General features: G+C 39.3%; 1 protein-coding gene across 1 annotated transcript; it reads right to left on the reverse strand.

Moving 5' to 3' along the window:
* Nucleotides 1-930: 930 nt before the first annotated feature.
* On the reverse strand, nucleotides 931-23,477 carry parvaa (parvin, alpha a). The gene is made up of 13 exons (XM_037682642.1): nucleotides 23,276-23,477; nucleotides 15,102-15,191; nucleotides 14,874-14,944; nucleotides 14,627-14,729; nucleotides 14,295-14,435; nucleotides 12,030-12,145; nucleotides 11,834-11,892; nucleotides 9,758-9,777; nucleotides 9,595-9,656; nucleotides 7,656-7,724; nucleotides 7,319-7,420; nucleotides 2,617-2,689; nucleotides 931-1,298 (listed from the first exon to the last, which is right to left on the reverse strand). Exons 1-13 carry the CDS (start codon nucleotides 23,409-23,411, stop codon nucleotides 1,222-1,224), a joined length of 1,119 nt encoding a protein of 372 aa, XP_037538570.1. The 5' UTR covers nucleotides 23,412-23,477; the 3' UTR covers nucleotides 931-1,221.
* Between the last annotated feature and the right edge of the window lie 324 nt (nucleotides 23,478-23,801).

Below are 23,801 nucleotides of genomic sequence, written 5' to 3' on the forward strand. Positions count from 1 at the left end.
CCAAAAAGTTCTTGAATGAATATCGGTAGAGGCGTACATTTCAGATGTTAGTATCGGTGTCGAAAAAGTCTTGATCGAGTATCATGATAATGTGACTGATCCATAAAGGACAGGAGCTGCTGTTTATTTTAAATATCTGCCAATCAAGCTAGTGATGCTATTGTTTTAGCCTCTTATTTCAACTCCTTTATTATACATTATATTTATAATTCCTGAACCATTTGAAAGGTTTGTTGAAGTTTATTTTTTCATGTTTGACCAAAGTTGTCAACCTATTGTTTTTGTCAGTTTCAGTATTTTTATTATTATTTATTTTACATTTGATGTTATACTCATAATCGCGCAGACTGAACAAATTAGTGTTGCTTTTACATGTTTGACCAAGCTCGTGAAGCTTTTGTTGTGCTGTACTGGTGCAGTTTTCAATAAATTTGAAATTCAGTACATTTATGTCTGCGTTTAAAAAACAAAATGTTTTAAGTTAATTCTGCACGGTTATGTGTCCCTGTATCGGATCGGTATCGAATCACAGCAAACAAACGATATCGGTATCGGAAGTGAAAACAGTGGATCGGTGCGTCCCTACTTTTTATTTACATTTTAAACAACAACCAAACTTGTCAAAAATACTTTTGTTTAAGCAACTTTGAGAAATTTAGTTTTTATTTTCTAGCAAAAACATCAGGTTAAAAAAAATAAAAAATAAAATTAATACTTAGCCAGACATGAAAAATACTAGAAACAAAATTTATACTTTCTAGACTTTAAGACTATTTAGGAGCCCCGTCTAAATAATATTAATAAAATTCTGGAGCTTTAAGACAACTGAGGAGTAAATTCCTCTCGGTATGTCAGGAGCCGACAGAGTTTTTATGTTTAAATAAAGGCACTTATGAGTGACAACAGAATGAAATAATGAAAAAAAATTAAGAAGTGTATCAAAATGTACAATAAATACATTTAAACATTTTGGGTGAAAACAAATGCTGCTAAACAATCAACCGATAACTCATCATAAACTAACTTTTATGGCTTCAAAATGCTTTTTGTAAAGCTTCAATTGTAACAAAACACCAATAAAATGTCTGCAGAAATTAAAGTGAATACAAATGTGTTGAGTTTCATTAACTAAAAGGAGAAATGTGATTCGTGTGGGTACAAATATATATAAAAGAAGATAAAAACATTCATAAGTTTGTGTTAACGGGTTCCCTTTGAAGCTCAGTCCACGTTTCTGTACCTGGAGAAGAGGTTATACAGGACACGCAGCGTGGATTTAAGGTCACAGTTCACAATATCTAAAGGAAACAACAACAAAGAATGGAAGAGTAAACAATTGTTTATCTGTGTATCAAAGTGCACAGAACAAATGTGCTGAGTGTGCACAACCTCAAAATCATTTCGTTTTACAACCTCTTTAAACCACAAACAGGGTTCTTTATTTGCCCGTGGTTGTACAGCGGTTCTGTTTTATCACCTGGATGTTTATGCAAATAACTTTTCCTCAGTTGAAAGGTGTTGATTTCCACTGGATTTAGTTAACTTGTTTATAAATTTAAGGATCAGCTCAATCTAAAATATGCCGTCGTGGTCAGGAACAGGACTGCACAGAAAATGAGTTAAAACAACAAATAAATAAATAAATAAATAAGCCAATTATCAAAGGTCATGATAATTGAGTAAAAAAATCCAAAAAACTTCAGTTAGGTCATATGGATGGTTTCTTTTTTGTTGTTGAGACATTTTGTCCTTCATCCAAAGGACTTCATCAGTCCGAGGAGCCGCATCAAACTCAGTCCCACAAGCAGCGCACTCACATAGTGGACCAACCAGTTTGCTGGTTATAAAATGGTTTCTGGGGCCCGCCCTCTCCCCCGTCGACTCCTCTGAGGCAGCCATAGCCAAAGTGCTCCTCGCACTGATGAAGTCCTTTGAATGAAGGACGAAGCGTCTCAAAAAAAAAAAAAAAAAAAGTCCAGATGACATAACTGAACTTTGTTGGATTTTTTTTTTACCTGGATTACTGAGCATGAACTTTGATGTTTTGAACCACTTTGGCTATGACTGTCTCAGAGAAGTCGATGGGGGAGAGGGCGGACTCCAGAAACCATCTCATCACCAGCAAACTGGTTGGTCCACTATGAGTGTGCGGTTTGTGGGACTTAGTTTGTTGTGGCTTCTTGTAATGATGAAGTCCTTTGGATGAAGGACGAACCGTCTCAACAAAAAAAAAAAAAGAAAAAGAAACTGTCCAGATGACCCGACTAAACATTGTTCAACAGGCCAATTAGTTTTGTTCTGAAAGGTCTGAACCCCAGTAAAATCTTCCTAAATTAAAACTGAAAATGTACAGACGTAAAATGTGACTTAAAACTTTTGCACACTACTGTGCTGTATTGTTTAAAAAAGTCAAAGATTAAACACTTAAACAACGTATAGAATAAATTAAAATGAATTAAACTATTTATGGGTCATGTAAACTGGTTCATGTGTTTGTTTTGATTGATTTTGAGATATTCTGTTACTTTTTTATTAAAAGACTTATTTGCATTAAATGGGATTAATTTTTCGTTTTGAGGCTGTGACAAAGCAAAAAATAGCAAATGGGCATCGTACCCTCGGGTCGGGGCTTTGGCCTCTCCAGCCCTCCGTCTTGCATCAGTTCGAAGGAAAAGGACACGTTGTGAACCTGCAGCAGAGACAGGAGACAGAAGAAAGACGAACTGAAACACCAACATGTCACACGCAGACATGAAGCCCCTCCTGAGAAGAACCGCCGGTGGATTTATCTGCGCAGAGCTGTTCTGTGTTTGCATTCATGCAAATTGTATAATAATGCCTTGAACGGCTGCACAAACGCTCTGCAGCTTCATGGAACAACACCAGGGTTGTAAACTGGTTTTAGATGCATCGCGATCTGGACGTGAACGATTCTGAATGCATTTGAAAATGTCAAAAATTGAATGAAACTGAGTGGAAACAGCAGGTCAAGCGCCTGGATGGTTGGTGGCCCGCACACAGCAGAGACATGACAAAACCAGAGGAGACTCCTGAATTGAAACTGAAGAGTTTGGAGGCATTTCGGCTTCTATCAAGCTAAAGGTCACAACGCAAGTATCTGGGCTTCAACTAGCTGGAGTTTTCTTAGCTGGGCACAAAAAAGGGCGGTGACTTCAACAACAGCCACACAGAACGCAGATGCACGACTAGAAACACTGACAATTGTGTGTGACTGAACATTCTCAAACTTCTTTCACAATTTTGAGTTGACAACTAGTCTCCAACAGCGACAGTCCTGTGAGATTCTGACTTATGCTGCACCCTTTTGATCCAGGTCCCTCTAGATCAGGGGTGCCCACACGTTTTCAGCATGCGAGCTACTTTTAAAATGACAGAGTCAAAAGTGATCTATAATATAAGGCCCAGCTTACATGATAACAACCTCCGGAAACTTTAGTGTTTTTTCAATGTTTACTGGTAATCAACAAAAAATGAGTAGGTTTACACGAAAAACGCTTTAGTTTCCATATCAGTCGGGTTGCCAGATAAGAAATTATGAACTATAGTACTGTGGCTTTAAATTTATAGTACTTTGACCTAAATTGTCATATGTGCTGAGTAATGATATTCTAAGATGAGGTGTGTGTTGTGTTTGTTGAGCATGTGCACAGAAAAGGAAGGGGTAAATAGGACATTCTAAATTTATCTGGCAACCCTGATGCTGGACTCGGATGCATTCATTGCACATGCAGCGTCTGCAAACTGATGAACACACCAACGTTTCTTTGGACCCTGGGTTTTATTAGTTTTGCTCCTACATGCTGAAAAAGGGCGAGCAGCACAAAAACACTGTGCTCTCTGCCGTTTATTATAACTGTTGTTAGTGAAGAAAACCTTTGGACTGCAGCCGCCTGTAGTGCGCATGTGCGACTTCACTTGCAGAGCATTTCACATCTCCGTGGAGGATTCCCCCTAAAATGTCCACTCTGAGATCTGGATTGAGAAACCTTTGGTTTCTGAGAGAATGAGGGCTGTTGTCTGTGAATGAATGGCTGAATGTTTCATGTAGTGTAAACGGAGCCTCTGACTGGCTGCCCTTATGTCAATCAAGTGACAAATTACAAAGTGAGGATAGATGATGCAAGACATCATCTATCCTATAAAACAGCTGCCGTCTATTTTTTAATGCCATGTGATCTACCCATACTACCTTTGCGATCAACCAGTAGATCGTGATCGATGTATTGGGCCCCTCCCTGATCTAGAGCAACACATTTAGCTTTATTTATTCCTGACAGATCCTACGCTCAGGATTTTGGAAAGAATCATTTTAAATTGGCTTTGCAGCGCTCACAGTCGTAATCACAATTCTGTTGGTGCATCATTAACATCACTACATGTTAATGAGCAACACGTGTGACTGCAAGTACAGATATATTTAAATACAAAGTAATGATCACATTATAATGAGGTAACGCTGATTAAAATGATGATTTACAGACAAAATGTGTCAGAGGTGCTGTTTATTCAACACACGCAGCTGGAATTTCCTTCCGATGGATTTAAAAAAAATAAATAAAAGGTGATTCATACTTTCAAATCTACAGCATCGGATGAGCAGAGATTCTGTTCTGAAAAGGCTTCTGTTGCAACCTAAAAAAAAAAAAACTAAGTGGGAAACCAATCAGAGAGAAGAGGCCGAATAGCTGGAAGATGTTTTCTATCCTCTGCCCTTTGTGTATGTGTGTAAGCGCCCTGCTGTGAAGTACTAAAAGCTTTGCCCAACAAGGGCTTATTGTGTGAAACGCATGACCTAAACCCCTCTGATACAAAAAGAGAGAGAGGAAGAGCCTGAAGAAGAGATGCACTGAGCAGAAGCAGGAGTGCTTTCTCCATGCCCACCCCTGGTGTATCGTTGATAGGCCTCTAGGCCCTCGAACACACACAGACACAGAGTGAGCGAGCTGAGCCCCTGAGCCACTCCAGTGTTTCCCTGTGCAGTAGGAGATTACAGACGCTGCCGGTTCTTCTGGGCCAGGAGTATCTGTGTGTGAGAGCCGTTGTGTACATTTTACCACCGATGCCCATTTTGCTCCGCAGCTTGGCAGGGACCGCTGGCCAAAACCCAAACAAAAGGCTACTGTGGTGTCCGCAGATTGCCTGCTCAGAATACCACGGTGCTACAGAGCTGAATGGGCTCCGGGGAAAATGGACGACATTTATCAAGCTATTGAGAGGAGAATCTTGGCTCCGAGTGCACAAGGCTCCTCAGAAATAGAGTATTGATTTAAAAGTGTTGCTTAAACTGTGGGTCAGGACCAAGATGAGTCACATAGATCTCTGGCTGCGCAAAAACACGACTGCATCTGGACCAATTCAAAATCTACAAATGGAAAAAGGTATTTGTTATGTTCAAATCTGTAGCTTGAAGTCAGTGTTGTCAAACTTTGTCAAAACCAGTAAAACAACCAGTAAACAAATCCAATGCAGCAGTGATCAAATGATCACAAATTAAAGCAAGTTTTTATACAACAAACTGCATGTCGCACAAACAACCGTTCATACTCCTAAACTAGGGCCAATTTAGACACACCGGTTAATGCATTGTATTGTGAAATTCTTTATCAAAAGGGCTTGTGAAACGGTCGGCACATATTCAGACAAATAGGGAAAAAAATAAAAGACAGAAGCTGTTACTGCTAGGATAAATTAGTGTCCTTTATTATCCTGCCACAGAAAACAGCCAAGCAAAAAAACATGTACACTCTTAACACACAGATTGATATGAAATAACTTCTCACCGTGACACTGGCCGGGAAGTCGTTTTCGACCCAGGTAAAGAAGAATCACATCAAAATGGCAAAATGGCACCAGCGCGCGGCTGATCCATCACAGGACTTCCCCCTCTTCAAAAACAATAAACAAACAACTGGGATGGGACTTCTTCCCATCCCGGTACAACTTTTTCTCCGTTCAGCTCACGCCTCCTCAGGCGTCTGAATAAACTTTTTTCTCTGTTTTAAAACTCTTACACAAAGGCTCGGGCGTCCCCTCCACCTCTTAAACACAAAGCCAGGGTTGGATAACCCGGCACAACTTCAACGGACTCTTTGTCCAGAATGCAACTCGCATTCTCTCAACACTCTTTTTTTTTTCCTTCGTTTGAATATGGTGCAGCCGTTCAGAATTATTTATTTAAATTCTTAACATCCCATCCTCGTCGCCAAAAATGTATTGTGAAATTCTTTATCAAAAGGGCTCGTGAAACGGTCGGCACATATTCAGACAAATAGGGAAAAAATAAAAGACAGAAGCTGTTACTGCTAGGATAAATTAGTGTCCTTTATTATCCTGCCACAGAAAACAGCCAAGCAAAAAAACATGTACACTCTTAACACACGATTGATATGAAATAACTTCTCACCGTGACACTGGCCGGGAAGTCCTGTGATGGATCAGCCGCGCGCTGGTGCCATACACCAATTTTGATGTGATTCTTCTTTACCTGGGTCGAAAACGGCTTCCCGGCCAGTGTCACGGTGAGAAGTTATTTCATATCAATCTGTGTGTTAAGAGTGTACATGTTTTTTGCTTGGCTGTTTTCTGTGGCAGGATAATAAAGGACACTTATTACTCCTAGCAGTGACAGCTTCCTCTGTGTTTTATTTTTCCTTCTGGTCTGAATATCTGTGCCGACCGTTTCACGAGCCCTTTTGATAAAGAATTTCATAATACATGCATGTTCTTGGCATGTGGGCTGAAACCGGAGCATGCAGACTCCCTGCAGAAAGGACCAGCTGGAGGTCTAAACCAGGACCTCCCAGCTCTGAAGGAACAGCGTTGACCAACTGCACCACCAGGCGGCTCAACAGATATAATAATGCTACTAAAACCTCAATATTTACATTAAAAAAAAATCTAAAATCTATTTAGCTTTCATCAACTAAATTACTTGTATGCTCTTTAATGAACCAACAGTTTCCTTTGTGAAATAAATTAAATGTAAATAAATCTGGTCAGTTTAACAACAGTTCAGCAACAAGACCTGAAAACTGAAAATGACAAATAATTATTACCAGTGCATCTCAAATACTCTTCTTTTTTCCCCCATTAGGGATAACAGACTCCTGTAAACCTCTGATGAGAAGTCAGACTGTCCCACTCCAGCTGTTTAACCTCAGTTAAAGCTGTCCAGACTGTGATACGTTTAAAATGATGAGTTTAAATCTTCTATCAAGGAAACAAAACAACTCTTTTTCAGCTGATTTCCCTGGCAGGTAACTGTGAGTTTAAAGAAGGAAAAATGTTGGTGTTTTACCTTTTGATCAAAGTTTTCTGGCGTAAGAAAGAAGTTGTAGAGTGGAACAAAGTATCCTTCCAACAGACCCATCAGCAGCACCAGATAAACCCCATCTGCAAACTGAAACAGCAGCACGAACACTGAACACAAAGGACTTTTACTGAAAAATAAAGGTTTGAATCTACTGAGTGCAATTATGGCATTATCTTGAAGTTGCTCTTTTTTCTAGATTGCTAGGAAAAACTTAGTAAAAACCATCAAAAAAGTATTGTTGTTTTGTTGTTGTTTTTTCAATTAATAATGGATTTGAGTCACATTTCAGGAGCATGTCTGTTGGTGTGAGTCTGCAACCTACCTGAGTTTCCAACTCTGAAACTTCCAGGTTGAGTTTGTTCAGGTGTTTGTTCACAAACGTGATCAAAGTCTGAAGAACGAGAAAGAAAAATGTCACGACAGATGCTGACTGAGCTAAACAAGACAAAAAAAATAAACAAACATCTGCGAGCGAGATTTATTTTTCCCCGACAACCTCACATCCAACCTGTGGAGCATAACCACTGACAACATTTAGCATCAGACCTTCTACTTTTACCTTCAGACACATCACCCCATGTGACACTCTTTTCACCTCTACTACATTCTTTGCAAACTCCTCTTTCAGGATAACCCCTACTCCATTTCTCTTTTTATCCACACCATGGTAAAACAGTTTGAACCCTGCTCCAATACTGCGAGCCTTGCTGCCCTTCCACTTGGTCTCTTGGGACACAAAACATCTACCTTCCTTCTCTGCATCATGCCAGCCAGCTTGTTAACCCAGGCCTCAACTGATCTTGTATGGTGTTGTTTAGTTAAAAACAAACATGCGAGCTTGCACAAAGTGTATCACACCAGATGCCATTCCTGACTCAACCCTCACCATGTACCTGGCACAAGACATACACTGGACCGTACTCCATTGCGTCTGGTTTATTCAGAGTATTCCGTTTTACTTACGGTATACAAACCTTACGACCCTGAATAATAAACCATTTAATCCTCATTTCCATTTTAAAGTTAATGCCAGCCTTTATTGCATTTCTGAATCCAAAACAGAAGACTTGAACATTTGTGCAATTAAAAAAAAAAAAAGAGCACAGTTGAAACACAGCAGCCGTTAGAAAGACGGTCCGACAGATGAGTAAAGGTAGAATCTTCTACCTATTTAATCTACCAGAGTACACTTTTAAAGCGAAGCTCGGTAGATTTAGAGAAGTTTTTAATAACCGTTATTGATCATTGGTGTGGTGTTTAGGCTGGGACCCGTTGTCTGTCAGAGGACAATTGTAGCGCTCCGGAGACGAGTTGGAGACACCCAATAAAAAAGCCCAATGCAGTGTTGCCTTTCCTGAATGATGCTGCCAGCTCGTGGTGTCTCTGCAGAGCAAAGAAAATCGCCTCTGACCTCCCTGACCCTGGACAGGGTTCTTTAGGCCTTCTGCCAGTTCAGAGGCCTGAAAAGTTGAACGACAGACATAAAAACTCCTGAATTGCAGCAACATGAATGAAGGTGTTTCTTTGTACGTTTTTGTTGTTTAATGATTTTTTTTTTGTGAAAAATGTTGCAGATGCATCAAAGTAGCAATCTTAAACTGTGACAATAAATTGATTGTAGTCTGTTCTGTTGAGAGAAAATGTTGCATTTCTTTTTAAACGTGTTAAAACTCGAGCGACACAACAGAGAGCCTCTGAGAGTTACGCAAGGAAAATTCAAAACTCTCGGAAATGTTGTGAGACTCCGCGAAGAGTCCATCGTTCTTCCGATATTTAATTAAAAAAATTATAAGCTTTATTTAAGAATAAATAATATTGTTGTAAATTGTACAGAATTTTAGAAAAATTTCAGCTAAGATTCATAAAATAAAATAAAAAAAATTGGAAAATAGACAAACAGCAAAATGGAAAGTTGCTATAATCCTCTTGTGAAACAGAAATTAAAATCCTCAGTTTTTAAAATGATTCAAAGCAAAAAAAAAAAAAAAAAAAAGGAAATATGAAGATTTAAACAGTTAAAACTAACTTTGTTTCAAACAAGTTGCTGGCATCAAACTTTTCCAAATCCAGTCAAAATGGACAGTAAAGGAATAAAACCATTTTCTCTGAACCTAAATAAAAGTATCAAATATTCTGCACTTGGAAGCCTTGCTAACATTATAAATAGTGGTAATAGGGTTTATTTTTATATAAAATAGCTGGATGGAGATGTCATACATGCCCCATAAAATAAAATAAAAATCTGACAAAAGCCTCTTTACCTTTTTGACAACATTCAGCTTATCTGGAGCGTGGTCAAACAGGGTGTCGAAAGCATCGCGCTCTGTGGAGAATAAAGACAAAAATTAATTATTATTAAATATCAAAAATAAATAAAGGCATCCTGGGAGGCACTGAAAACCCATGTTCTTGATGAATACATACCATGTCTGCCAGAAAACGCTCTGAAACATAGAACAAAAAGCACAAAATACAAAAATCAAAAAGGCAGTTTCTACTTATTGACAATTTCACACTCGATTGTTCATGATGAGAGAAAAGAGACTGTTCAATCACAGAGGAATGTAGAAAAACCAAGGGATTATGTCAAACAAATGACAATACAATATTGCAGCTGGGTAAAACAATTTGATTAAGCCTTACACAGGTGCACCTCTGCTGAGAATCATCAGTCAGGAGGTTATAATGAGCACATGCTGCAGGACAATGCAAAAATCCCTGAACAATTCTGCAGGGTTTGAAACAAGAAATGAAGACACGTCTGCGCAGAACATGCAGGTTTTCTATGGGAATGGAGCTCCTTTTGTCTGCTGTTAGAGCGCTCGCACTTTGGAGGCTGTTCTCGCTGGAAAGGGTCAGGTGCTTCTGGAGGGAAGGAATCGCTGCAGCGCACGTGTCCCGGAGGAAGAGATATCGCAGCAGGCAGGCCAGCAAGAAATGGCAGGCGCACAAACACACACACAGACGCACTAATCACACGTGTTCATGGTGTAATCTCTGATGGCAAACGCAGGCAGGTCTGGGCAACAGTCCTGCTGGTGTGGTAATAACCCTACTGTCACTGTGTGTGTGTGTTTTATTAGCAGTCTATCCATCCACCATGACCAAATGTGTGTGTGTGAGGGTTGGCCCGCTGTTATCTCCTCGGTCGGTGCTGTCGGACTGCAGGACGGCCTCCCAGGGGGAAACAAAAAGTGTGTGAGAGACTGATTTAAATTGTCTAATTCTTCAGCTGAGGGAGCCATTCCACTGCTGCGTTCCTCTTCACCTGCGCTCCATGTTTGTGCCACTATAACTCAGGGGTCTGCAAGCCCCGGCTCCGGAGCCACACACGGCTCTTCAGTCCCCGTCCCCGGGCCGCTTCGTAGCCAAGAGTTTTAGAATAAGATCTTATTTTGAGAAAGTTGTTTAGGTCAAACCTTCAAACTACCATTAAGCTTCAATGTCACGCTCAGGAGTAAATGTTGTGAATTACAGCTACTACCACACCGAACTTTAGCTTATTATCTGTAAAACTGACTGAAATATAAACATTTTGGGTTTTGCTTTAATTCATTAGGCTGTGGCGGCCATCTTGATCAGGTGTAGATGTACATCCAATGATTATTTCCTAAACGGTTCACTGAACTCCACCCAGTGGTTCATGAGGTATTTTGCTAACAGGCAGACCAAAGTTTTAAACACAGATTTCACTCCATCAGTTAGTGTTCACCAGGGGTTAGGGGTCACCACAGCGAACTAAGTCGCACGAAGACTTGGCAATTGTTTTTACGCCAGATGTTCTTCCTGACGCAACCACAGACCACTGAGCTGCCACAGCCCTCTGTGTGGAGCAGAGAGCTGACATCTGGGGGAGCAGATGGTGGGGGTTGCTCAAGGGCCCAGAGTGGGGCAAAAGAGGGTGGAGGCAGGTGTGGGTGTTTCATCTTTCCCACCCACATTTTGATGGTGTCGGTATGAGGAGTTGAACCGATGATCTTCTGATCACAGGCCCACCTTCTCGAACCTCTGCGCCACCACTCCCCCATCAGTCCCATCTACTACCACACCAAATGTGAACTCTGTAAATCTGACAGAGTTAAATCAGCTTTTGTATTTAAGATTGCTTAGCTGTGGCGGCCATCTTGAATCCTGTGGTTATTGAATGTCTTAGTAAGACCATAAGACAGTTTGACTGTTAAGTTAGTAAAAAAAAAAAAAATTTGTTTTTCAACACCCTTGAAGTTAAAGATGCCTATTGGAAACTGCCAAAGAGCAAAACATCAAAGCAAATACAAGCAATGAAAGAAAAAGGCATAAAAACGGAGACGATATCTGAATTAAAAAATGACTAAAACGACAAAAAAGTCTGGTCCTTTGAACAGAGAGCAGCTCGGTGCTTTAGCCTGATGCAGCGTGTTGTTATCACCAGGAGGCTTGTTTGTATCAGCAGCACTGAAATCTGTTGGCCGTGTTTCCAACGTGCTGCTTTAAAATTGAGCCACGCTGAAGCCAACTCACTCTGTGTTGCCGGTGATTTCTTCTTGAATCTGCCTGGACTGAAGAATGCCCTCTCTTTTCTGAAAGACATAAAGAGAGGGCAAAGAATAACCAACGCAAACAAGACGACGACAAATAAAGATTAAAAAAACAAAACAGCAGTCTTAGTAAAGACGTGATCCGAGTTAAATTTGGAGTAAACAACCGTTACACCCACCTGGACCACCACCACCTGAATAGAAACGTGGTCCGGCAATCTGATTGGTGCTCTGAAGTGCTGCGACAGCGCCACCAGCAGGTGAAGGATTGCAACTATACTCTTAGCATGGACCGCTGATGAGAAGAAAAACATCAGAACGAAAAGGCACATTAAATATACAACGATCCCAAACATTTATGGTTATCAAATCCTGGTACATGTACTACTGATGATCGCACGACCACAGGATGGATTTTATTAAAATACACTTTTTTTTCTCTTTGGTTTTTAACTCTGCTTGAAATGTTGGTTTTACTGTTTTTAAGTTATTTGTTGTATTGTTTTGACTCTTTGCCGTTTATGATTTGGTAGTTCATTACTTTTCTGGTATCTGTTGATTTTATAGTTTTTTATGCTTGTATGTTAGTGTACATCACTTTGGCCAATGGTGTTGTTTTACAGTGCTTTATAAATTATGTTGTATTGTATTAAAACACTCTGGCTGCACATCTGTATATGAAGATAAATTAGTCTCCAAAGTAGTCACACAAGCGTACATGATTCGGATGCGCACGCCAAGATCCGCAAGCGTACTGCAAGTTTTACAAACGCATAAACGACCTAAAATGAGTACCATAAGTTATTCTTCAAGTGGAAAATGTATATTACTGGAAATATATTTTCCTGGTAGTTTTTCCACAAGAATAACTTACTCATTTTTGATGTTTATTTAAGCCGTACGGTAAACAAAATTAACATTTTCTTCTTGTGGAAAAACTACCGTAAAAATATATTTCCTGTATTTTTTTGCGTGAACTGTACATTTGAAATGAACTACTCAAAATGGTTCGGTTATTCTACCTCTAAAACTTCCAGTATTTTCTTCCTCAGCAAAATATAGCAGAAAATATATTCTCAGGTATTTTTCCTGCTACATTTTCTACACAAAAAAATAACCTACAGTGCTCATTTTAGGCTGTTTTGTTTTAACCGTACGGTTCACAAAAGTAAATGTTTTGTAATCCAGGAACTTCAATGTAAGCGTATGTGTTTTAATCAAGGGGTTATGAGCCACTGTGCCGAGTTAGAAATGTGTGTTTTCACAGTAACTCAGTAAATCTGGTAGAGCTTAGATGTCCCATCTTCTCACCAGCCTTGAATGCAGCACTACTACCTTTGTGAATCTGGAGAGGTAAAAAAAAAAGTCACATTCACGGTGCTGATCCGTGCGCATCAGGCGATTTGTGCAAAATGTATTTGACTATTTGTGCGGAATATTTCTACTCGTGTAATGTGAATTGTGTACATTTGAAAAAACGGCTTATGCATTTGTGACTCGCTGTATGAATTTGTAAAACTTGTAGTACTGCGTGGATCTGTTTTGAACACACATAAAAAAACTTGTTGTACGCTTGTGTGACTACTTCCGAGACCAATTTATCTTCATATACACAACCTACAACCTTTTGGAGCCAGCCCAGCCAAGTAAACTTAGTCAAACAAAAATGGCCACGACTTAAATCAGTTTTCTATTTTTGTTTTTTTAGATAATGAGCTAAAATTTGGTGTGCTGGTAGTTAGGAGTCATCCCCAAGATATACCCCAAGGGCTGTCCAATTACACAAGATCTGTTTTTAAAACTCTGCCTTTAACTAATAGGATCAACTCTGTCTGTTAGTAAAATATCTCATGAACCGCTGGATGGAATACAATGAAACTCTCAGAGTGTAATCATTAGATGTACTTCTACAACTGATTTACTGTTGGAATCAACATGATTCAAGATGGCAATGCCAGATCTAAAAAAATGCACAAAAATGGCCATAACTCAGCCAATTTGACAAATATTGGGCTAAAATTTGGTGTGATAGTAGCTGAGAGTCATTCACAAAATATACCCCATCTGCTAACAGATCGTGCAAGATGTGGCAATGCTGCATGAGATTGCAGATGTTCTCAAAGTTTGACCAAAACAGCCATAACACCGTCTTTCCACAACATAAAATGACCTTGGTTTAAAACTCTGGCAGGAAAGACGGCGGGTGATAGGCAATCCTTCAAGGACTGCTAAACTTTAAGTGTATTTAAAGGGTTTAAGAAAAGCAAAAATGTTAATTCGGTATATTTCAGGCAATCTCCGCACTATTATTATTAATATCTGAGGTGACAGACGTCTGTCTTGTTCTTAGCAGGTCAAACTCTTAAAATGTTCCTGCACTCCAGCTTCTGTGAGAATTCATGAAAAGTGAAGTTGTCATTGATTTAATGAGCTCTGTTCCTTACAGTCGACGTTCCAGCGGATGTTCCTGGTGGAGAGTTTGAGCGAGTCGTTGATGCGCTCCAAAACCGTCTGCAGCTTCTGCTTCTGAGCGATCTCCGACTGGGTCACCTCTGCCACGTTCAGTTTCTCCCCCTCCAGCTTTTCTGTAGAACATCGACACACACACAAAAAACACACACACAGCAGAGTTTAAAAGAGTGCGACGAGTCATTCACTGTAAGAACGGAAAAACAAACTGGATGAATGAAATCAAATTAAAAAAATGTGAATGAGGGATATTTTCGTTCACCTAAAGCAAAGCTCAGCTAAACATCTTAAGAGTTCAACTTCTCACCAAACAGCTTCTGCAGAACTTGCCCATCGTACAGATCTTCAGCCAGATCCTTCACAATGATCCTCTCCCCCACCAGGACGTCGTTTATCCAGTCGATCAGAACCTTCATCACAAAGGAGTCAAAAAGTTGAGACAAACTTTCCCTCGACTGTTGAAATATTACGTTCATTCATCCAAATTCTTAAGCATTGGTTTACATAAAGCTAAAATGATTTGTGAAATGGGTTACAGAATAAAGCCTTCAGACCTTCATGAGCTCCTGCAGTTTGGGATCGTTCTTGGAGTTGGGATCCACCATGGTGCGCACTTCATTCTCCTCTGACGGACGAAGAAAAGGAGAAAAATAATAAATTTGTATGCAACTGGCAGAAAAATATGACTAAAACATCGTCTCAACATGATCTGTGCTCAGTAAAACTACCAGCCTCTGGACGTCAGGTCTTAAAACTGCAGTTTTGTATGAACAGGAAATTACCGAGCATGGTGTCCTCAGGGTCCAGCTCGTAGTGCGAAGGACTGAGAGGAAGGTTGATGGCGTTGATCCCCTCCTCCTGAAGCTCAGACACTACAAAAGCACATTAAAATGGATTTAGTTTTAATAATAAACACTGTGTTGACATCATTATACCACGTAAAATAGGAAACTTCTTGTAGTTTTTGTAATTTCTCTGTTACAGTTTGTGGCTGGTGATGTGTCCGTTATCAAAATCACCCAAGAAGTTATAAAAACATCTGCGGAGTTTGATAAGTTGGGTCACAGATTCAATTAAGAACTCATTATTTGTTCCTATTGGTCCAATTGTGGATGTGAAACCAGGGATTTGTCTTTAATTCAACCTTCGAAAAAGGTATGAAAACCCCATGAACCTAAATAAAACGTAAAATGTGACAAACGTTTTGTTTCTTTACCGTAAAACTACCAATTGTATTTACTCATTTCATTTTAAACAGATGTTTTCTGGAAATACTTTAATTTTCACGTTCAACCCATAACATCGGACTCTTGGACCTCAGTTTTTTATTTGAGACGATATGAGCAGACACCACCTGAAGACATGACGGAGCCAATTTAAGATGCTTTTTTTTTTTTTTTTTTTGTGTTCTGATAAACTCCTAAAATATTACAAAGGCAAAAAATAAAAGCAACAGATTTGAACTTTATTTTATTTTGGAGCATTTGCCTGGAAGAATTTATGACTGGAGTTGTCAGAAGCTGAAGAAAACCACAAGCAATGCCACAGAAAGTTCATTATTCTTTACAAATGACCCGTCGAAGCAAAGGTGCCCACATGTGACCTTGAAGAACGATCAACTGGTACTAAATTAAAAACTATCACTTGGAGCAGGGGTCTGCAACACGAGGCTCTGGAGCCACATTCAGCTCTCTGGTGCCTCTGTAAGGACTCTTTCATTCTTTGACCAAAACAAATAAAATTAAATTGTATAGGTTGTTTTACCGACAACAAATAGTGGCTAGTTTTAGCCGTTTTACTGTCATTTATTTTTGCAAATATCTTAATAGTAGAACTAATACAAGGATTAAAACATTCTTAACTTTATGCTTCATTTCTTCAAAGCAGTATACTTAACTTTTTCCACAATTAAAAATTAACATAGGTCTGCATAGTTCATGCTTTAAAAAAATATATATATTAAAAATGTATTTTTTTTTCCCCCCCTTTCTTTACAATAATCTGGTGTTTTCTTTCATCTTAAATTGTAAATAAATAAATAAATAAATGTTAAAAATCAATAAATATTTTAGTTTTTTAATCTTATCCCTACTGGCCAGAAAAGCCCCCTCTAACAAACCTAAAGTGGCCCATGGACCACCAGTTGGTAATCACAGTTGCAGCAGGTTTTACGGCCCCACACACGTTTAATTTAGTGAACAAAGGTGCAAAAATGTCTCTTTAGACAGTAAAGGTTGCAGACCCCAGACTCAGAGAGCATTCAGCTCTTGATGCTCCAAACAGCCGCAGGTTAGCTCGGTGACGTCAGGCCAACGGAGCTGCGCTGCTTCCTGCTTCTCTGCAGGCTTCACAGAAACACAGCGTGGTCTGAACCTCAGAGTGTCAGAAACCAGAGGAGATTAGCTGATCTGATCTGTGTGTGTGTGTGTGTGCTGGAGCATAAAGTGAACATCCTGAGCATTTCTCTGCCCTCACTGGAACATCCTCTTAATCAACACCATCCATAAATAGTTGGATGTGCAGAGTATGTCTGCAGGAGCATGCGTGTGCACACACACACACACACACACACAAATCACATGTCACAGAGGTGTGTGAGAATATTCTTGCAGAGTGATATATGCCCCCCTGATTCATAAAGTCAATTAACAGCCACAACGCTGCTCAAACCGATACAACATCCAGCTTCGCTACAGTAATACAACAACACTCCCGTTAGTTCTAGTCAAAAGGTTTATTTTATTTGCACGGCATAAACCAAAGAAAAATATTTAGGTACACACCTGAGAGACAGGACATACCTCTGACAGACAATATAGTATAAAAAGTAGGGATGCACGATATTATCGGTATGGTATTGGTATCGGGTGATATTAGCGATAAAGTGAAATATTGGACATTTCATTAAAATAACTCAACGATATAAAAAGGCGTTATATATAAATAAATTATATATACGTCGGCCCCTATTCCCTTAATTTTGGGAAATCGGCCGATACTTACATGAGAAACTGATTTTACAGATTTTTTTAGTTTAAACAAAAATTGTCTGACCTTCTTTTACGTTTCAGAGCACTACCTCATGGCCGGTTAAAATAAGTTTGTATTGTTTCTAGGATATTGTTCAAGGGAATGTTTTTCAATAAAATAATATTGGAAAATGAAAGATGCATTGTGAACTTATAACACCTGATAGTGTCGCTAATAAAAAACAAAATCAGAATCGCCAGGTCACATTTTTGTAGAAATCGGTGATCGGCCAGAAAACTGCAATCGGTGCACCCCTATAATCCAATTTGAAGTGTTGCATCATTTTCAGTCCCCTTTTTGGCATCTGCATTTGGTAGCAGGTCAAACTGACAAAGACCATGCAGAATAATGTATTTTAATTCCACAGCAGAAAAAAATACGTAGCCGCTGTCTGTAAGTAGGTCTACGGAAAAAATATCTGTATTGGTATCGGTTATCGGCCAAATAAGTTTTAACATATCAGATATCGGCCGAATATCCAATATCGAGCATCTATAATAAAAAGACTAAAAAGTGAAGTATAACCTACAAAAAAAAAATGGCCTGTTTAAATTTTTATTACAATACAAACACAATACATTAAAAAAAAAAAATAAAAACACTTGAAAAATGACCCATAAAAGAACCAACAAACCCTGTAAGAAAATAAATAGTGTATAACAAAACAAACAAACAAAAGAATATTTTACTCTCTCCATCTTGAAACGTTTAAAACGTGAACACACCAAACCCCAAAACCTCAACTAAAACGATGACCTCTTCAATAAGATTATCGAGTGGTCTTTAAAATTAATATTTATTTTTAAACAGATACATTATAGACGAAAAAGCTGAAAAACTTTATTTTCAGGTATTTAAAAGGAGATAAGTTTGATTAAGAGGTTTAGACCAGTAGATATAAATAGATTTCAACTCAGGGTTCTAAAATTTGTTGAATTCATTTTACAAAAATAAAAATATCTCAGAAGGAGTGGGTTTCTAAGGGCCTGACAGCTTAAGGGCATCTCACTTTGACAAAAAATACTTTCTGTAAAAATGACAGAAAATGAATAATAATCATAAATGTGATCCTCTATCAATCTTCTCATTTATGTTATATATTCTGGGTAATTAAAAACAGTGCGAGAAGCTGGTCATTAAAAAAAAAAAATCCTTTAACTGGGTAAAGATTGACCTATACACCAGACCAGTTAGCACATGCTGACATACGGCTGTTGGGTACGAGGATCTTTTAACTGCAAAATACATTTCTCATCTTTAAACACAGATTTTAATTCAGAAGCAGACTGAAAAAGAATAAAAGGCAACCCGAGTATCCTCCCATTGCGTCACTCCTCCCCTCTTCAGTTAAATAGTAAATGACATGTATTCATTTGGTGCAATAAAGGAAAAATGCAAAGCCACGTGAACGACAACGCCGATGGAAAGATTACACGCTGAGGGATCTGGTCCTACCTGGAGGGCAGAGCGCTCCACAGCCCATGTCTCTGTGTGTGCGTCCCCCCCGGTAGAAGCATCCTCTCCTGGCTAACAGAAGCAGCTCATCACCCGCAGGCTGAGCGCTCACGTCGACCCTAATGTAACATCTTAGATTAGCTCGCTATTCAAAGAGGATATAAAATTATGTATAATCTGTTTACGTTCAGGGAGCACACAGATGCTCTAAAAGCTTCCTGACCATCTTATTTTTTTTTTTTTACCTCCTCCTCATCGTATAGCTTCCCTCCCGTCCCTCATCCTTTACCTTTTTCCCCCTTTCTTCCGGTCATTACTGCACTTCCAACCCCCCAGTTCCTCCTCGGCACACGCAGCCATAAACGTCACACAGACTTAAATGTATTCAATCATCAGCACAAGAGCGACCAGCCCCCGTGTTCCATCAAATCACCGGACTCTGCACTCGTCCTGCAGCTGGAATATGATGCGATTGCGCGAACGTCCGATGGAGGAAGGAGACATAAATTTTGGGGCTCAGCTGTGCAACAGTATCGTGACTGACGCAAAGTAATCATCCAAGTGAAGGCGACCTTTCTCATTCAAAGATAAAGCCTGGCCTTCAGCAGTAAATGTCATCCGAGAGCCGCTGTGTTGCCAAAGCAGGCCTGCGTGGAAATGACTGAACATTTAAAAAGGCTTTTATTTATATATTCTTATGTATAGAACATCCCTAGTAGTTAAAGTCCTCCACAGCACGGTTTATGAACTATTACAAATAAAGGTGAAACTTGTTTATCTGTGAGCACAACAGACCCAGCATGCAAAATCATCTTAAGTTAAACCACAACAGAGTTATAGCCATTTTGGTCAAACTCTGTGCATAATGTTATTTTCAATCTCCTGCATGATCTGTTAGTGCTCAGAGTATGAGTTGTGAACAAGTGTCAGCTACTACCACGCCCAAATTCAGCTCTAAATCTGTCAAATTCACTGAGGTGAAGCCAGTTTAGTGTTGGCTAATGGCTACAGATGATTAGCAGTGACGGCCCACTAAAACCCTCAAACTGCATTGACTTGAAAAGATCATCAGTTGATCAATCTAGGGGTGCACCGATAAATCGGACGGTTGATTTATCAGCACCGATTTCCTTAAATTTGGGAAATCGGACATCGGCCGATACTTATGAGAAACGGATGTGTCGTTTTAACAGTTGTCTAAACTTCATTTATATTTCAGAGCACTACCTCATGGCCAGTTAAAACAAGTTTGTATTGTTTCTAGGATATTGTTCAATCATGGTATGTTTTTCAATAAAATATTGGAAAATTGAAGGTGCATTGTGACATATATAACACCCGACAGTGTCGCTTATAAAACAAAAGCGATATCGGCCAAAATCGTAATCGGCAGGTCAGACTTTTTAGAAATCGGTGATCGGCCAGAAAACTGCAATCGGTGCACCCACTAGTTCAATCAGTGATTAAAATCAGTCACCCCTGAGAGATATTTCACGAACGCTATAGACGAACAGCTTTACGGACACGAGCAAAAAACATCATCGTTTTGAACAACAACAAAGTACTTCAGAGCAACAATTTTATCTCAGAAAGTCACGTCTTGAACAGGGATGATGCTGGGAATCAAGCAAGTCGGTGTTTCCTCTACCATTATCCAAGGAGGGTGCCGCGCCCTGACAACAACAGAACAGAGCACCCTGCCTACCGACACAACTCCACAAACACTAAAAATGTACATTCAAGTTAAAAACAAAAACAAAGTTCTGCATTACAGCTTCCTTACTGGTTTAACATTTTGATGTTTTTTATTAGACCCCGACTGATATACCAGTAGGGCCGATATTTTAGACCAATATAGGCATTTGTGGACATATCAGTATCAGTGATAATTGTCCCATTAGGCGCTGATATAAACACTTCTAATTTTCACTCAGGAAATACTTGAAAAAGGCGTAATTGTACAATGCATCCAGCAGAGGACGCATGTGGACTACTCTCAAGTCTTGGCCATGCCACGTGACTCACAGCACAGCCGAAGCAGCTGTCTGTGTATCGTATTTTGCTGAACAGAGTTCATTTGAGGTTATTGTACATGATCTGTAAAATAAATCAACAATAATAACTGTTATGTGCACTATCTTCAATCCTCCAACCCGCTTGTCATTAGCTACGCGTCTCTCAAGTTAGCAAGCTAATGTTTAGATAACCTAGCATAGGCTACTGCCTTCTAAAACTTTATCCAGAATAATAAATTTAACATTGTGGTAATTATATATATGCCTTCATACACGACTGACTGTTTAAACAATGAGCAGGGAAGAGTGTCTCTTAGTTTAATTTATATTTTTGTAGCACTCTTGGTAACTTTATGGCGAATAGTGGAGAATAGAAAATGTGAAGGCATGTTAGGATCGTCAAGTGTTAAAACAGGTTTAAAAAGTAGCCGTTTAGATTTTTGGGGGTGGACAAAGCTCAAAAATAGCCACACCCCCAAAGTCGGGCTCTAGTTTTTAATCATTATTTAGTGACAAAATTATTTTAAAAAGTCAAAAATTACTTATTTTAACCTACAGAATGTTTTAATGATGCGATACGATTCTTAACTTACCCATTCAGATTATGGATTTATTTTTTTAAACCAGCTTCTCTTTTGAGCGTTTTCTTCATCAGCTGCACTGATTCTAGCTTAAATTAGACTCTGAAACTTTAAACGTGGAAATATTGGCAGATATTGTCCATTTCTAGTCTACACTAGACTCAAGTTCGTGTTTGTTCATTTAAAATGCACAGTTCCTGTTTTTAAACAAACGCACAAAAATTGTGCCTTGACTTGAACTATGCAGGAGTGAGTTGTAGAATAATGAGGTCATGTTGTGGAAAGTAAACATTTTACCCCATGAGGAAAATATTTTTAGCTGAAATGATGAGGCAAGACTTGACTTTTGCTCAGATACACTGATATGTGCCTAAATGACAATAAAGGACAGCTTATAGATAATCAATCTTCTGTAGACCCTCAAAGAGACACAAACAGGGAGAGAAGTGAATATGGGGTACCTCAAGGATCTATTTTGGGTCCACTGCTTTTCAGTCTGTGTACTGCATAATGTTGTCATTGGGGTCAACTTTTAGGAAATAAGATTATTTTTCATTACTTTGTCTATGTGCACATTAACCTAGAAAGTCTTATGCTACGCTAAGCCTATAGTTACCAGAATTGCTAGGTGGCGTCTTTATGGATTATTTTTTACGCAAATATCAATTATGGCAATAATGTATAGAAATGTTTGCGCTATTTCAATAATTCATATATCAAAAGTTTCAACTCATTCAGGACATTCCTGCAATGAGTTGTATTTGTGCAATTTCTACTTTTTGAAATATTTAGCTATTTCGGCCACGTTTTTCCTCATAGAAAATTAATGGAGCTCTCTTCCAAGTCCTTCAAACCCTTTGTGAAGTTTAAAACCTTTTACTGCTTTTTTTTTTTTTTTCATTTAGCCTTTATTTATCCAGGTAGTCTCATTGAGCCACGAGAACTCATTTTCAAGAGAGACCTGTTTAGGGAGCACATGGTGGGGGTTCAGGGCCTTGCTCATGGGCCTAGAGTGGGGCGAATGAGGATGGGGGCAAGTAAGTCAGGTCCCACACCCACAATTTTGATGTGAACCGGCGATCTTTGGATCACAGGCCCATAACCTCTGCGCCACCACTCCCCACTCCCACTCAGAGCACTCCCTCTGCTTTGGTTCTAGTTCAGCTTTTTTCTGCTAAGTTCAGCTATTTTTCTACTCCTTTCCACTTCTTTCTGTTTTTTCAGCCACTCTATCTGTACATTTCTGATAATTTTAGCCGTTTATCTGTCTTATTTTGTGGGTAATTTACACCTTTTGTGATCGTTTCAAATTATTTCAACATTTTAAGCTTCTTTTTTAAGTCTCTTTCAGCTAATTTCAGCCCATTTTTAGCTTTGTTTTTGCCAATTACTGCTTTTCTGTGTATTTGAGCCTTTTTTGTTGCAAATTTAAACGTTTTCTGCATTTTTTTTAGTTATTTTTCAGCTTTTTGTGTTTCTTGCAGCTTTCCATTTTCAGCTATTGATGCGTTTCAAGTAAGTTTTAAGGTTTTGAAGCAGTTTTCAGCAACAAGCTTTATTTCAGCTGGGTGTTGGTCTCAGGCCTGTTTACTCATTCCTCACTTCTTACAGCAACAAGAGGCTTGAAGACCTTACATGGATGCAGAAACTAAAAAACTCACAACAAGTTACATTTTCAGCTGCTTCTTATCAGCTGAACTCGGAACTGACAAGAGCTAAATGTTTACGGAAGCTCTCTAAACGTTTAGCTTAGTTTGCGACGCATTTAAAAACCGTAAAAACAGTTTGTATGAAAGTTGCGATTAGCTTTCAAAAAGCGGCCAGCAAAACAAGCCGAATATCTTCTGGTTTATTTATGTTTGCCAGCTGTTTTACCTTCTTTAGCTTTTTTCCTTCTCGCCAAAGTTCCGCCAAGTTTTCCCAGAAAAGAGTCATCTTTCTTTCTGGAAGACGGGGATTTGGGAGTCGGGGACTTCGGGGAAGATGGAGACTTCTGAGGCGAAGAAGCCATCGTCCTGGCGAGGAGTTGAGCCGGGACACAAATCTGCCCGAGCTAACGTGGAGATTAAAGTTGGTCAGGATTAAAAAGAGACAGGGGGAAATAAAATCTCCGTCCACTCCCTAAACCGGAAACGGAATTCCAGACATTTACACCCGAGTTGGCCAATGAGGCCCCTCCCCCTGGGAGCAGGCGCGAGGAGGAGAGGCTTCGTCTCCACACGGGACAGGAGAAACCTCTGAAGGCTGCAAGTGTTTGTTGAAGAGGCTGAAACGGAGTTCTTACCCGAATTGAACTAAATATAGCAAGGGGCTAACTATAATACTAGCTTGCAAACCAAATCCTGTTCTGAGATACTGAAATACTGAGAATAGAACCCTAAGTAACATGTTCCACAGGGTT

This window comes from Nematolebias whitei, chromosome 10 (genome assembly GCF_014905685.2).
Source record: "Nematolebias whitei isolate Nwh7 chromosome 10, NemWhi1, whole genome shotgun sequence".
In the NCBI taxonomy this organism is placed as follows: Eukaryota; Metazoa; Chordata; class Actinopteri; order Cyprinodontiformes; family Rivulidae; genus Nematolebias; species Nematolebias whitei.

Bases quoted from the DNA above. Each gene is read 5' to 3' on its own strand.
- parvaa (XM_037682642.1), bottom strand. From the start codon at position 23,411: ATGGCTTCTTCGCCTCAGAAGTCTCCATCTTCCCCGAAGTCCCCGACT. The intron at 14,436-14,626 runs GTGAGAAGTTGA...GATGTTCTACAG, and splicing joins AGTTCTGCAGAAGCTGTTTG to AAAAGCTGGAGGGGGAGAAA. The intron at 12,146-14,294 runs GTAAGGAACAGA...TCTTCTCATCAG, and splicing joins CATCCGCTGGAACGTCGACT to CGGTCCATGCTAAGAGTATA.